Source organism: Lynx rufus, unplaced genomic scaffold (genome assembly GCF_022079265.1).
Source record: "Lynx rufus isolate CCGP_SWC_20201006 ecotype Redwood Valley unplaced genomic scaffold, mLynRuf1.p SCAF_11, whole genome shotgun sequence".
In the NCBI taxonomy this organism is placed as follows: domain Eukaryota; kingdom Metazoa; phylum Chordata; class Mammalia; order Carnivora; family Felidae; genus Lynx; species Lynx rufus.
In genome coordinates this window covers 5,770,423-5,784,256 of record NW_025814825.1, presented here as the reverse complement: position 1 = coordinate 5,784,256, position 13,834 = coordinate 5,770,423, and the positions used below count along the sequence as shown (strand labels likewise).

The 13,834-nt window shown below is 41.2% G+C and overlaps 1 protein-coding gene across 1 annotated transcript; it reads right to left on the bottom strand.

Moving 5' to 3' along the window:
• Positions 1–1,778: 1,778 nt before the first annotated feature.
• On the bottom strand, positions 1,779–4,483 carry ADO (2-aminoethanethiol dioxygenase). Its single transcript, XM_047072827.1, has one exon. The coding sequence runs from the start codon at positions 4,129–4,131 to the stop codon at positions 3,319–3,321; it is 813 nt and encodes a 270-aa protein (XP_046928783.1). The 5' UTR covers positions 4,132–4,483; the 3' UTR covers positions 1,779–3,318.
• Between the last annotated feature and the right edge of the window lie 9,351 nt (positions 4,484–13,834).

Here is a 13,834-nt window from a genome sequence, read left to right as displayed (position 1 = left end):
ACTTGGACTTTGGAATCTGCAGAAAGCCACCAGTTTTCAGTACAACATAATCTTATAGAATGAATGTTTAATAGTAATTGGACATCATAGTATTTTTCATTTTGCAATAATCAAATAAGATTTACCTCTTTAACAATTTCAAACATGCTTTTATTTTCCATAAGTACACTGATTTTAATTTCTGGATCTGAAGATTCAGTATGTAGGGGGCTTAACAAAGGATTGCCTTGACAGTAGATGCTTCATTACACTGAAATAATCAGTGGTTGGTTTCTGTTTGTAACCTGGCTCTCAGAATTCAGATGAAGAGGGTTACAGGAGTGGCACTACCCTCAGGTTAGAGTTGAATAGTAACGGGCTGAACCCTGAATTACAGACATATTGCTTCTACGTTGAGTAGAGCTAGCGCACAAGATACAAAGTCATTTGGAATCAGTAACAGTCTACCTGAGATGCCAAGGCAGAGGCATCTACAAGGGGACAATGAAAAAGGAGGAATAAAAGGTGTGGACTCTGGAAGAATTTAACAGCTATTAGCCTTGAAAGTTCAGAGAACCCACTCCTGTTGACAACTAGTACTTTAAAAATGGGCCCATGATTTTCATTAACAAACAGCAGTTAGTGTAACCTCAATCCACGTGAATCAGGCTTAGTAAAAAAAATCAATTCTCAGAGTAGTAGGTAGGTACACAATACACACCATTAATAAAACTGGCTTTTGATATATCAGGGAATTAAAACGCTTTGGAAGTATTGAGACAGACTTCTCACTCGGGAGAGGCAATTATTGCGTTTGTTATTCAACAGGAAAGTGATCAGTATCATTGTGCTCATCAGTCTGTGTAGGGGAAGACGACTTTTCTCCTCAGTCGTTACTAAAATAGTCTATATCGCAGTAATATACATACGGAAACGCAATAGCAGCACATGAAGTCAGTCATGACGAACAGTTTAAGCGCAGAGGTGCCAGGTTTTGCTGCACGACATTTTGTCTTTGTAGTAAGAATATTCTTCTTAGTGGCTAAAACAAGTTCTGTTTTCACCATTAATTTACTCAATATATTAGTGAACCACAAGTTTCACTGTCCTTACTGAACTAAATTAGAGAGATACCATATTGCTATTTTGGCCTGCAACAATTTCAGTTCTTTTGAAAAGCACCTTAGTTTTTTTTTCATTCAGCTTGTTTGCACTTGAGAACTTTAAAACTTTTCACAATAAAGTTTGGAAAAACAATTCCTTCTTGCTTACTGTTCTATTGCTAGAATGTTTTTGTAGTTTTAATGCATTCTAGGGTGTATTATAGCATATACATCACTGTCAATAATTTTATAAATTCATCAACTTTTTGCTGTAATTCAGAATGGGTAGGCATGTGATTGATAACCACATTCATTACTGTGCTATTAAAAAACCCATTTTGTGAACATTTTTCTAAGAAAATCATCATTTGCATATCTAGGATTTAGTTTTAAATTGAATGGCATTATGAACTGCTTCAAACTGCCCCAAGGCATATTAAACTACAGCATCATGTGAAGCCACCATAAAACTTTAGCAACCTTGGAGGAAAGGCTTGGCATTATGCTTGTTTCAGGTTTTACAAGGGTGGCATTTCACATGGAATAAGCATCTTTTTTGTTTAAAAAAAAAAAATCAAGAATTTGCTTTCTTAATCTATTTAAAAAATTGGGAACAAATATTCCTTCACTCTGGGCCACAGTAACCCAGTATGCATAAAGAGGCAAAGGCACATACTGTCTCTCCAGTGTCAACACTTTCCACCAATAGCAAGTCTCCCTTTATTACATACAGACCTTAGAACTCGAATGCCATTTGGGCAAGTCAATCAAGAGGGCTTAGACAACAGCTGGGCAGATTTTAATGTGTTTATTTCTACAGTTTGTTTTTATTAAAAGTGTTGTGAAAAAGGAATCCTATAAATAGTAAAAAGAGGGAAACAATAGTGCTCCATAGCCTGAAGCAAATGGTGTAAATACATTTGTAAACAAGGTAAAGTTGCTGAGCTTACCGAAAGGACAAAAATAAAACTAGTTACAGATAGCACAACTGTTTAAGAGGTTGGTTAGTGTTTTGTCCCTCGTTCTGGTGCCCTAAAATGGCCAGCAGTATAGGTAATTCTCTATTCTGTAGCCTTGATCATGTGTGCCTTCTCTCTTCCTATAGAAACCACACCAGATGAGGCAAGCTCTGGCTCACTACTGTTGGGAGAACACTGCCATCAAAACAACACAGCTGGAACCAGCAGCCTTCTGGAACATTAGAGCTCCTGAGAATTTGAAACAGTCATCAACATTTTTCTCTATTTTTGCAGGAAAATACTGGAAGTAAACAGGGGCATGGAATTCAACAACTGGCTAGAAGTGTTTTACATTCAGTTGTTTGGAAGCATGGCGATTCAGCTCCTTTGAATCTTCTGGTTAGAAAACCCAGAATTAACCTATCACCTCTTAAAGCTCACGAAGACCCTCCCCCCAAAATGAAAAAAGTCATTTGAAGGTAATATAGTTTTTGCATTAAAGGTGAATCTGCAACAAGAAATCTGCTTAACTCCCAGATCTGGAGACTCAAGGGGACAATAAGCTCTAAGTGATCATCTGTCACTGAGATATGCAGGCGCTGGATTTCTTGGTAGATGCTGCCAGAGTAAACCAGATGTGGCTACCGGGCAAGAGGAGGAAAGAAAACAAATCTTGTCCTCTACATGCATAGTTATGCTTTGGGGGTGATACTCCAACTCTGGAAAAATGATCTAATTTTCACTTTACATAGTAGCTCATCTTGTTAAACCTAGTTTTTACCAGTGACTTGAACTAAAAACAATTCAAACCACTGGGTCATGCAATCAATAAATTAGAATTATAACAGTAAGGAGTAAAAGGGACATAGGTGGAAAACAAATCCTATTTACCCGGGGTAGGGGGTGTGGGGGCTTTTAGTGTATTTTGTATAGTATAAAGAACAGAGAAAAGACTATTTTCATTATGGCTTTAGGATGGAAGCGCTTCAGATAGTCCCCTGCCCCCCTTTCCCCCAAATCAAAACCCCAATGGCAGTGACAGAGCCAGGAAACAACCTAGTCTACTAGCCTTCCCCGCCCCTTAACCCGACCCCGCGGCTGCACTCCAGTCGCCAGTGCTTCCCACGGCTCCGGAGAAAGCAGTTACAGCCCATTCCAGTAGATCCAAAGCCCAGGCCTGCGGGTAGGGAGAGAGCCCTTATGGTGGGTCGCGGGTAGCCAGGCCCAGATGTGAACAGGGCACGTCTTCGCCCCACGGCAACCGGGCGCTGGCGGCTTCAAGGGAAGACCTTGGGACCTGGATAGGGCTCCCCCTCGCACCAGAAGTCATCGGCTTGAGGGGTCTCCAGGAGCCACACCTCTCTGGGCAGGTCGCAGGCCGAGCCGGAGAGCTCCTTGTCCCTGACAGGCTCCAGCACCCGGTAATAGTGGCAGTCCCGGCCATCGTCCGGGTCATAGGGCGGGGCCAGAATGTCCAGGAAGGCGGCGGGCCCGTCCACAGCGTCGATCTGGTGCAGGTTGTCCTGGTGTGGGGTGAGGACGCAGGGGCCGCTGGCCTCGGTGTACTCGGCCCTCGAGCGCAGCACGCCCAGCCGCACGGCGTCCCGCTCCCGGGCTTTCAGCGGCGGCTCGAACTGCTGCTCTGGCGGCGGGGCCCGTGGCCGCTGCCCGCCGCCCGCCTCCAGCTTGTCCATGCAGCTGATGCGCACGGTGCCGTAGAGCACTTTGAGCATGCCGTGCATGCCCGGGTGGTCATGAAGCGGAATGGACGTGCCGCTCTTGAGCAGGAACACGCCGAGGCTGAAGCCGTCGGTTTCGTAAATGTGCATATAGGTGACCGGTGGTAGGTTGGGCGGCAACGGCTGCACCGTGGCCTTGCGCGGGGCGATGTTCAGGTCCTCCGCGCGGACTTGGGTCAGCAGGTTCTTCAGCTTGCTCAGGTTCTCCGGGAAGCCCTGAGGCATAGGGGCCTCGGAGCCCGGCGCCGCGCCGTGGTCGGAAGCGCTGCGGCAGCCCCCGCTGCCCCGGAAGGTGAGACACGCCTGGCGGGCGATCCGTTGGATCAGGGAGGCCATGTTGTCTCGGGGCATGCTCGGCTGATCCTCTGCGTGTCGAGGCTGGCCCCCGCCGCCCCCTGCTTTCCTCCGCCCCTTGCGGTCTCCGGTGGCCGCCACGGCTGCCAGCAGCCCGGGGCGAAGCGAGAGGCCCCGCAACTACCGGTCTTACGGGCGCGCGGCACCGCTGCCGCCAACCTCAGCAGCCTAGCGCCCGCAACGGCCCGGCGCACCCGCCCCGCGCCTCCGGCGAGCGCGCACGCGCACGACCCACGCGCCGCACTCACGCCAGAGGAGCAGGTACCGGCCGCGCGGACGGTGTAAGGCTTTGCGTTACGCCCGACGTTCCATTCAAGCAGCCCACACCTACGACGGTGGCCGGGCGCGCTGGCCGCCTTACAGAGCATGCTGGGACTTGTAGTCCGATATTACGGATGAGCTCTGACAGAGTTTCCTTTGCCAGCTGGAAAAGGAAGGATTGGATTTGTTTCTTATAAAGAGCCTTTCTTTAGCTGTTTCAAGGTATTTGCTTGTTTGAGAACGTGAATTGGGACGCAAGAGAAGTAGCCAGTTAACTACAACTCCCGGCATCCTCAGCAGGCCGGAGTGGCGCACTTCCGGCAGCTGGCCTGAGGCGTGGTGGAGGCTCTTGGCCATCGCTAGGAACGGGGCAAGAGGGTCGTTAACCTTTCTGGCGCCGGTCGGCCTGTTCAGCCAGCCAGGGTCGCTCTTCTCTGGCGCCTACCTTTGGGAAGGAGGCTGTTGAGTTAACTTCATGTCTTCCTGGCCACCTAGGCAGCACAGTCTACCCACGGGGATTACGGGACAGCACTTTCGTAATTTTCCAAGTTTCTTGGGAGATGAGAGGGTCGAGGCCGTCCCTAGCGATCAGGATTCCTCTGCACAGCCGTCCCCAGCTGTTGTTTGCATCAGGGTGTGATGACGCTGCTCTTCCGGTTAAGGAGCCGGATAGTTTTGCTGGGATTCGAGAGGCCATTTGCTGTGGCCAAGGATTGTGTATACTAAAGGTTATTAAACCATGGTTTGCCTGAGAAGCACCTTGGTTGTAAGGGGGAGGTAGGGAGGAGCTTAAAAAAAATACAAATTACTGGTTGTCGTGTAGAAACTGATTCACTATATGATTCTGGGGCATCTTATGAGAAACAATGATGTGCAAGAACGAGGCACGCTCTCGATCATCACCTTTACCCTGAGTTTAAAATCCTTTTGGGCTTCCAAAGCTAAACATGAGTTTTTTGCTCATTTTGTAATTATAGTGGTTCCATAAATCCTCTCCAGCTAAAAAAGACATGCTTTTTTAGTGGGCTGTGTAACCTATCTAATGAACACTTGATATATGCGAGGCAATATTATACTATTTAATCCTCATAGCAACTCTTAAAAGATGGGCTCTGTTATTAATCACAGTTTGCAGATGAGCGAATAAGTTGCTCAAGGATAGTAATCAGCAGGGCCTAATCAGTAGTGAAGAAAAAAGTACAGTTTTACAAAAAAAAAAAAACAAAAACAAAAAAAACCAAACGTTTGAGTTGGTATTAAAAGCACTAAATGTGGAGTTAGGAAATTGTTTTTTCCAACCTGTTGTGCTAATAACAAGTTGTATGTTTTAGGCGGATCGTACCCTTTCGGTCCTCAATTTATTTACTTGTAAAATGTTGGGGTTAGGAGAACAGTCCTTCTGAACACTAGTTACTCATCAGAAGCCCCTGGGAGCTTTATAAAAATAAAGATTTGGAGGTCATACCCCAGAGATTGTGATACAGAAGAACTCGTGTGAAGCCTAGATTTTTTTTTTTTTTAAAGATGCTATGCAAGTGATTCTTAATTTTCAGCCCAGTTTGAGAATCACTGCTAGATCTGTAAATTCTGAAGCAGTTCTTAATATTTGGTGATTTTGATTAAGACAGTGATTATTTGCTTTGGAAAGGACTCCTAATATTTGCTTTCAGATTGCCATGCCATTGTTAAGGTATTTAATTGTACTGTCAAAGTTCATCATGTAATGAAATCCCATGCAGTCTTTTTCTAAATTTTCTTTTAATATTTATTTTTGAGAGACAGACAGCGCGAGTGGGGGAGGGGCAGAGAGGGAGGGAGACACAGAATCAGAAGCAGGCTCCAGGCTCTGAGCTGTCAGCACAGAGCTCCACGCAGGACTCAAACCCACAGACTGTGAGATCATGACCTGAGCTGAAGTCGGATGCTTAACTGACTAAGCCACCCAGTCTTTTTCTAAAGTGAGGAATATTTAATTTAAGAGAAAGAATCCCTGTCTTTATTTACAAATCTGGATTTTTATTTACTGGTTTTGCTTTTATTAAGATATAATTAGTGGGAGATATAGATAGACTCGATAGAACTCAGACTTTAGTAACATATAGATGTATTTGATTTTCAAATCTATCACTTCTTGATAGTTACCTATACTTATTTAACTGAAACTCATCTATAAAATGGGATAATAAGAGACATGTGTAGAAATGTCATAATAGCATATGGAACATAGTAGCTATCCTATAATAGTAGCTATTATTATGGTTTTTAAATGGTTAAAAGCAATTTAAAAAGTAGTTAACACCAATGAATTTAAATAATACTCAGCAAATATTGAGCTGGAATTTGACTTGAGAATCAATTTCAAGGTAGAGATAAAAACTTTTTATTGGTTAAACCATTTACCTGGTGATGCCATCCTTCAGGTCCTTGCTATTATTGTTTGGCGAAAGAGTTGAAAATTTTCAAAGACTGGTTGTATCAGAATAACTTGGGGACATTTGTTGAAAGTGCAGATTCCTAGATCCTGTCTATACCTAGTGAATCTGAATCTTTTGCACATTAAAAGTTTTAATAACTACTGAGTGTCCACAGGGTATATAGTACTTTTTTTAGGCCACAGACAGGCTACCTCCATAATTCCTTTTGATGCTGTCCTTAAGAACTGCACTAATGGATGAGGTCAATCCTAAGAGCTTTTGCCTTTAAGAAGCACTTCACTTGACCTCCACCACTACCAGTAGCATTGGGTGAGTAGGTTTCTATTACCATTAATGTCCTTTTTTATGCTCCTTGTTCTGTTTTCCTTTGTGTTGGAGCAAGCAAAATGAAGATCAACAGGAAGTCAAAAAAGGGAACAAACGAGAAGTGACAGTGAACAAGTGATAGAAATACAAGACAGACACAAGATTTTGGAGAAGTTTGGGATGGATAGAATCTATCATTTGATAGATTCTGGATACCAGGCATTGTGCTAGGTTTTGGGGTTTCAGCAAGGAATATCTGCTTTCGCAAGGAATTTACCTGTGTGTGTGTGTGTGTGTGTGTGTGTGTGTGTGTGTGTGTGTGTATTTTGGGGTGGAGGTCGTTACCCAGTATAAATCAGTGAGCAGCATAATTTCAGACAGAGATAAAACTTATGAAGACAAAACAGGATGATAGGATGGTGTGATATTTGTGTGTGTGTATGATGTGTTACTTTAAACTGGGTTGTCAGGGGTGATCAGAAGGTAACACTTGAGCTGCTCCTGAATATTAAGGAGTCAGCTATGGAACAATGTGGGGTCAGAACATTCCAAGACCAGGAAACAGCCTTAAGGTTGTTAACCAGGGTATAGGATATTATGACTCTGACTCATTGGGAAGGAGCTTGGTATAACTGGGGACAAGAATGAAGGGCTATGAGATTCCTGCAGGGAGATGAAGTTGGGGAGGTAGGCAAGGGCCATATTTTATAGGCCTTCTAGGACATGGTTAGGGGGTTATGGGAATTGAGGCCCATGATGGGGAGGTGGATTTTGTCACAAGTAAGTACAGTGAGCTTTTGGAGAGCTTTGGTCAGGAGAATGACTTATCTGTTTTACATTTCTGAGAGACTGGTGGGGGAAGTGTGTAACAGCAAAGAAACCTTGATTGGAGGCCGTAATCCAGAGGAAAGACAAGAACTAGTGTAAAGATTGGGAATCTGTTGTGTAGGTGGATCTGACAGGGCTTGCTGATGAACTGTTGCTTTGATGACCTATTTCTTAAAGTGTATTCTCTCCACATTTTTTTTTCATGAGTTCACAGCGATGTAGTGATGAGTGAGACTGACAAAACTTAAATCTCACCTCTTGTCCACATTTAACTATTAAATTTAGGAATGGGCAAGGCACACAGAAGCATGAGTAAAGCTGAATTTCTTTTTAAATAGTCAATTAACCAGGAAGCAAGAAGAACTGGAAAAAAACCCCAAATACACCCCCCCCACACACACACACACCCCTCTTAACTCCATAGTTCTCTGATCTCTTCATTCTTTGGGAATAGGCTTGTATTTTATCTTTTCCCCTGGCCTTCCTCTTCATGAGGACTTATTTTCCTTAATTCATGAGATAGATTACATTCTGATTTTTTTTTTCCCTCAAATCCTTCCTCAGGATTCATTTTGTCCATCTATTTTGGTCATACTAGGGCCCAGTCCAAAGAATACCAAAGTGTTGACATTCTCAAATGCTCAGAGTTCCTAGCCTGCAGTTGTTTGTTTGTTTAAAGGCAGGCAGGAAGGTTTCTTTAGCTCTTGCCACCTTATTCCTAGATCTGTCTTCTATGTTAGTATAGAACATGGTAACTAAATTGGCAAAAAATTTTTCCTACTTTTAGACTAACTTACTCATGCTTAATTATATTTGAATATTTGGGGTTTATATTGTGGTTTTCCTTTCAGTTCTTAGAAAATGTTAGCACGTATCTCTCATCTATTATCATGAATGTCAGGTTATAAAAAAAAAAAGAATACTTCTGAAGGCAGAAGAGCTGATTCTAGGCAGGGCTTTCCTACTAACTAGCTGTGTTATTGAGCAAGTCACTTGTCCTCACTAGATCCTAGTTTTTTAGTGGTTCTGGGATATGATCTCTAAGATTCCTTCCAGCATCTCATTGGCTCATCATCGATGATGGAGACAATTATAAGGACAATTCAGACAAAACCATGTATTTTGTTTTACTTATCTAAAATTATTGCACCATAACTCTCTTGGCTCTTTCCATCTCCACTAACATCTTAAAAGTAACTGCTCCACTCTACTCTGATTTAACTTTGTGTGGTTATCTGAAATCAAATCATTTGTATGTATGGGCTGTTCAGTTAAATATGCTAAGCTCAGGAATTTTTAGTGTTCAGGTTAGACTTTTGGTGTGCACATGGCACCAAAAAATTGCAGGGGTTGTGTTGTGTGATATAAGGTATAGGACATTGTTTTCTAACTGTGTGATTTCTATAGACCACTGCATGTAGCACTGAGATGGAGAAGGACTTAAAACTGGTTCATCTTTTTTCTTCCTTGCCAATGTCTTATTTCAGGCAAGGGGAGGCAAGGGAGAAAGAAGTTAAAAATTAGGAGCATGCAGAGAGAAGGTAGAGGGGGGAAAAAGGTGTGGCTTTTGCAATAAAAGAGAATGAATGGGAAGCTTTTGCTGTGCTCAGTCTGCCAATACTGCCAAAGGCCAGGTATTACTATTTTTGGAGGTGATTTAAGAGAACACTCCCCTACCGATTTCATATTAGAGAGGTTTTCCTCTTCTTCTTGAAGGAGTGCAATTATGAGAACCAAAATAGTTCTGAACTGTAAATTAAATCCAAACACCTTTTACCTCTCTTAATTAACTTTTCCCCCCAATTTCATGCTTTTTGTTTTTCTTTCCCTTTTTCCCCCTCTAAGAAGACATCAGCTGTCTCCACCTCCTCCGCTTCCCCATCTGTCCTTTTCCTCTTGGCTGAAAGAAAGATTTTTACTTTATATTTATTTTAATTAATGGATTTGAATCACAAGTGGTGAAACAGTTGATGTTCATCTTCAAGAGGCAGTAAAAAGGAAAATCATCTTCTCTAACTTGGCAGAAAAGAACTGTATGTTCATTGCTGCTGCCTGCCTGAGAAGTGACTGCGGAAGGGGAAGGGGAAGAAGGTTCCAGAGTTCTGTGTTGGTGCAGGGAACAGATATCATGTCCCAGGATCAAGAGAAATGAAGATGGGAAAAACTCTTTAGAATGAAATGGTACTTTCTTGGGAAATGTCTTTCTCAAAGGATGCATAGTAAATATTGCTTGATGGTTTATGGTCCCACCAATTGGGGATCAAATTCCCTAGGAACAAAACACATCCTAGGGCATTTGACTGATTTGAAATAAATAGGTATAGTATTATACTTTTCCTTGGAGGAGTGAAATGCTATACAGCCTTCTTTTAAAAAGCCACTCAACAAATAAACAAACACCAAAAACCTTGTCCAACTAGATGCTCTATTACAGTATTTTAGAGAAAGCATGAAAAGTGACAGTATAATTTGAAAGTGGAACAGCGGAATCAAGGAAGAAAGCATACCTGAGAGGATACCAGTTCTTTTCCTGGTTATAGCAACCCATTGTGTGACTTTGGGTAAGTCATTTCACTTCTTGGCATCTCGTTTCTCTTATTTATAAAGCGAAGAATTTAGTTCCCATGGTTTACCGCTTTCCTTCTAGCTTAAAAAAAAACCTATGAATTTTAAAAATTATAATTATATGACAATAAGTAATATAATTTCATACTGTGAAATACTGCAGAGCACCACAAAAGACACTTTGAAAATGTATTTTTAAAAGCAACTTGTGAAAAGAACACTTAGTAACATGCATACAATGATATTTGACTTCTCCTTTGTACCTGTGTTTTCTCTACCTAAAGCAGATTATATAGACATTTCTTGAATATAAATCATTGAGTAAAATGAACAAGACTCTTGCTTAAATAATATTTACCATTGTTATTAAGTTTCCACAGTATTTTTTAAGGAAAAACTTAAAAAAAAATTCTAAACATAAATTATCATGCACCAAGAGTACCACGTATTGCTATTGGGAAAAGCAAAACACTCCTTGAGTTAACTGCACATTTCCACAGGACCTGCTGAGGTAATTGACAACCAACATCATAGCGGGCGAAATTCCTCTAAGGCAGCAGAACTTTAGTTTAATTAGATAATTAGCCCTGGTCAGCCTATAATGAATGCACAAGCAATTAGCAATGAATTTGAGCTGCTAAAACCTATTTTTCCTCTTTTGTGTTTCTTCCCTTTCATTAACAACTCTAACTACTGAACAATTTATATCTTCACACTAACAATCAACTTTATTATCATCAAACTCTTTGTAAGCGATAAAGCAATGAGACCTGACTGTTGGTTGCACAACATTAAGTGATTATGTTAAGTAATGCCGTTTATTTCCCTAGCCATCCCACTGCTATATTATGTCAAACAAATAGGGTTTTTGAAAGCAGTGCACACTTCTTGATTTTGATGATTGCTTTATTTGTCAAATCCAAGCAACTAGTAAGAGATGTACTGCAATTTGGAGTTCTTTCTTAGTGGCTTTGAGCAGACTTGAATGAAAGGAAACAGTTCCATAAATCTACCTAAAACAAGACCCTCAAAAAAGACCCACCTGCTTTTTTTTAGTAGCTTGGAGATTCTTCTGTTTGGAAGCCCTTGCAAGTGCTTGAGATGCATTTCAGTAAGTGAAAGTCCTTACTTGGCCATCTTTTCCTATTTGGGAACAGTTTTCAATCTCATGAATGACAGAAGGAACCATCATGGTTTTTCCTCACATGGGGGGAATGGCAGAAAAAGGAAGAAGTGAGGGGAGTGATAAGGTTAGGAGAGAGTGTTTTCCAACGTGGAAAAGCAGAAGTTACCAAAGTGCGCAGGTGCTAAGAATTAATAATACTAAAGCATAAATGTTAAGAAGACATTTGGGGTGCTCTGGTTTGGTGCATATGAACTGAAACATCCATTACATTTCAACCAGAAATGGGTTTTGAAAATTGGACATTAAACATTTCTATGGGCAGATTATACATTTACAAAGAGATATCCTTTGTCATATCAGAAACCATTTTGATTCTATTCGAGTTTATGGAATCCTTAATATACAGAATGTTCTTATAAACATTGCTGTTCTACTTATTAATAATTTAACAAGATTTAGGGGATTAAATTCAGTGTTAAAAAATTAGTGAGCTAACCATTTGAATAAATATATTGCTTACTTTTAAGCAGAACTAAAAATGTATAAACAGCAATTTTCTTGTGATTGGAATAGGAGCATTGGCTTATAATTTCTTATCTTGAGACTTCCCATCTGGTCGGTCTTGGAAATAATTTTTTTCTTTCTTTCCCCAGCAATAACTAGCAATTAGAGTTTCAGAAATGCCAATTTTAATCAAAACTCTTATTTCCAAAATAGAAAAACTTACATGAACTATATAAAGCCTCTTCATTTTATTCAATTGACTGTTTTGAAAAAGTAATTTAAATAATTCGGAGCCAGAATTAAGATGTTACAGAAATGTTAAGAAAATAGTCTTTCCAAATTATGGTCATTTTTACTCTTACCATGGTATAGTAATTTCACCGGCATTAATGTTTACACCCTCCAGATAGCAACTGTATAGCAGTTAGTTCATATGAAGCAGGTTTTCTCAACTTTAGCACTATTGACGTTTTGGATTGGCTAATTCATTGTTGTGGGGGTTGTCCTGTGCAACATCCTGGCCTCTACCCTCTAGATGACAGTAGCACCAACTGTCCCCCATTTCCCTCCACCCTGGGATAACAGTAAATATCTCCAGATGTTGACTAGTCCCCAGGCTAGGGAGCAAAGTCACTCCAGGTTGATAATCAATGATGTAGAATAAGACCGTGGCAATTTCTTGCTGTACAAGTATTAAAACATGAAAAAAAAAATAAAGTGTGTTGAATTTGAACATCTAGATAGTGTTTAGTAAGTGAAGTGTTAGTAGAGATAAAACAAATGAGCCTTGCTGATCTTCCAGTCTGGAGTGGTTTTGGGGGCACTGAAAGAATACTCTTGCTCCCAAATTCTACTTGAATTTTCCAAATGGCCTGCTATAATATTGGAAGTTGCTCCTTCTATTAAAATGTAAATATTCCTAAAAGGATCATTTTTTACATTAAAACTGAAACTTTAGTTTTCAGCTAAAAACTAGCATGTTTTAACGTATATCTACCTACCTTTTTCTTTATGAAAAGGTCCTTCGGGAAGAGAACCCCGAAGAAAATTTCCTCAGGAATTGAGAGCTGGTAGGTGTATGGGAAGCAAGCACCACGTCTGGGAAAAGGAAGGATGAAAGGGAGGTGGGAAGCACTAAAAAGATCCTTTAGACCACATTTTTAATGGGTCACCCTGAGTTGCTCTTGCCTTGTTTCAGTTTGTTTTTTCTACTACTCCCTGTATCTTTAAATCCCTGCCCCCCTGCTCTTTTTTACATTAATCTAAAAATTTTTTTAAGTTTGTTTGTTTTTGAGAGAGAGAAAGAGAGCATGGGTGAGTGCATGCCTGAGCATGAGGGGGCGGGGGAGAATCCCAAGCAGACCTCGAGCTGCCAGTGTAGAGCTCGACTTGCAGCTCAAACTCATGAACTGTGAGATCATGACCTGAGCCTAAATCCAGAGTGGATGCTTAACCTACTGAGCCACCCAGGTGTAGTACCGTCCCCCCACCCCAAACTTTTTATACTGTAGCAAAGTCTGTAGTAGATTGTATGGTAGTTGTTTTTTAATGTACTTTCTTTGCCACTTTGTGTTGGGTATCCCAAGTTAATTCTGAAAAGTTAGAAGTGAATGAAATCTAAAAGTCGACAGAAGGATTGACTACATTATCTAGCATCTAAACCTATCATCCATGC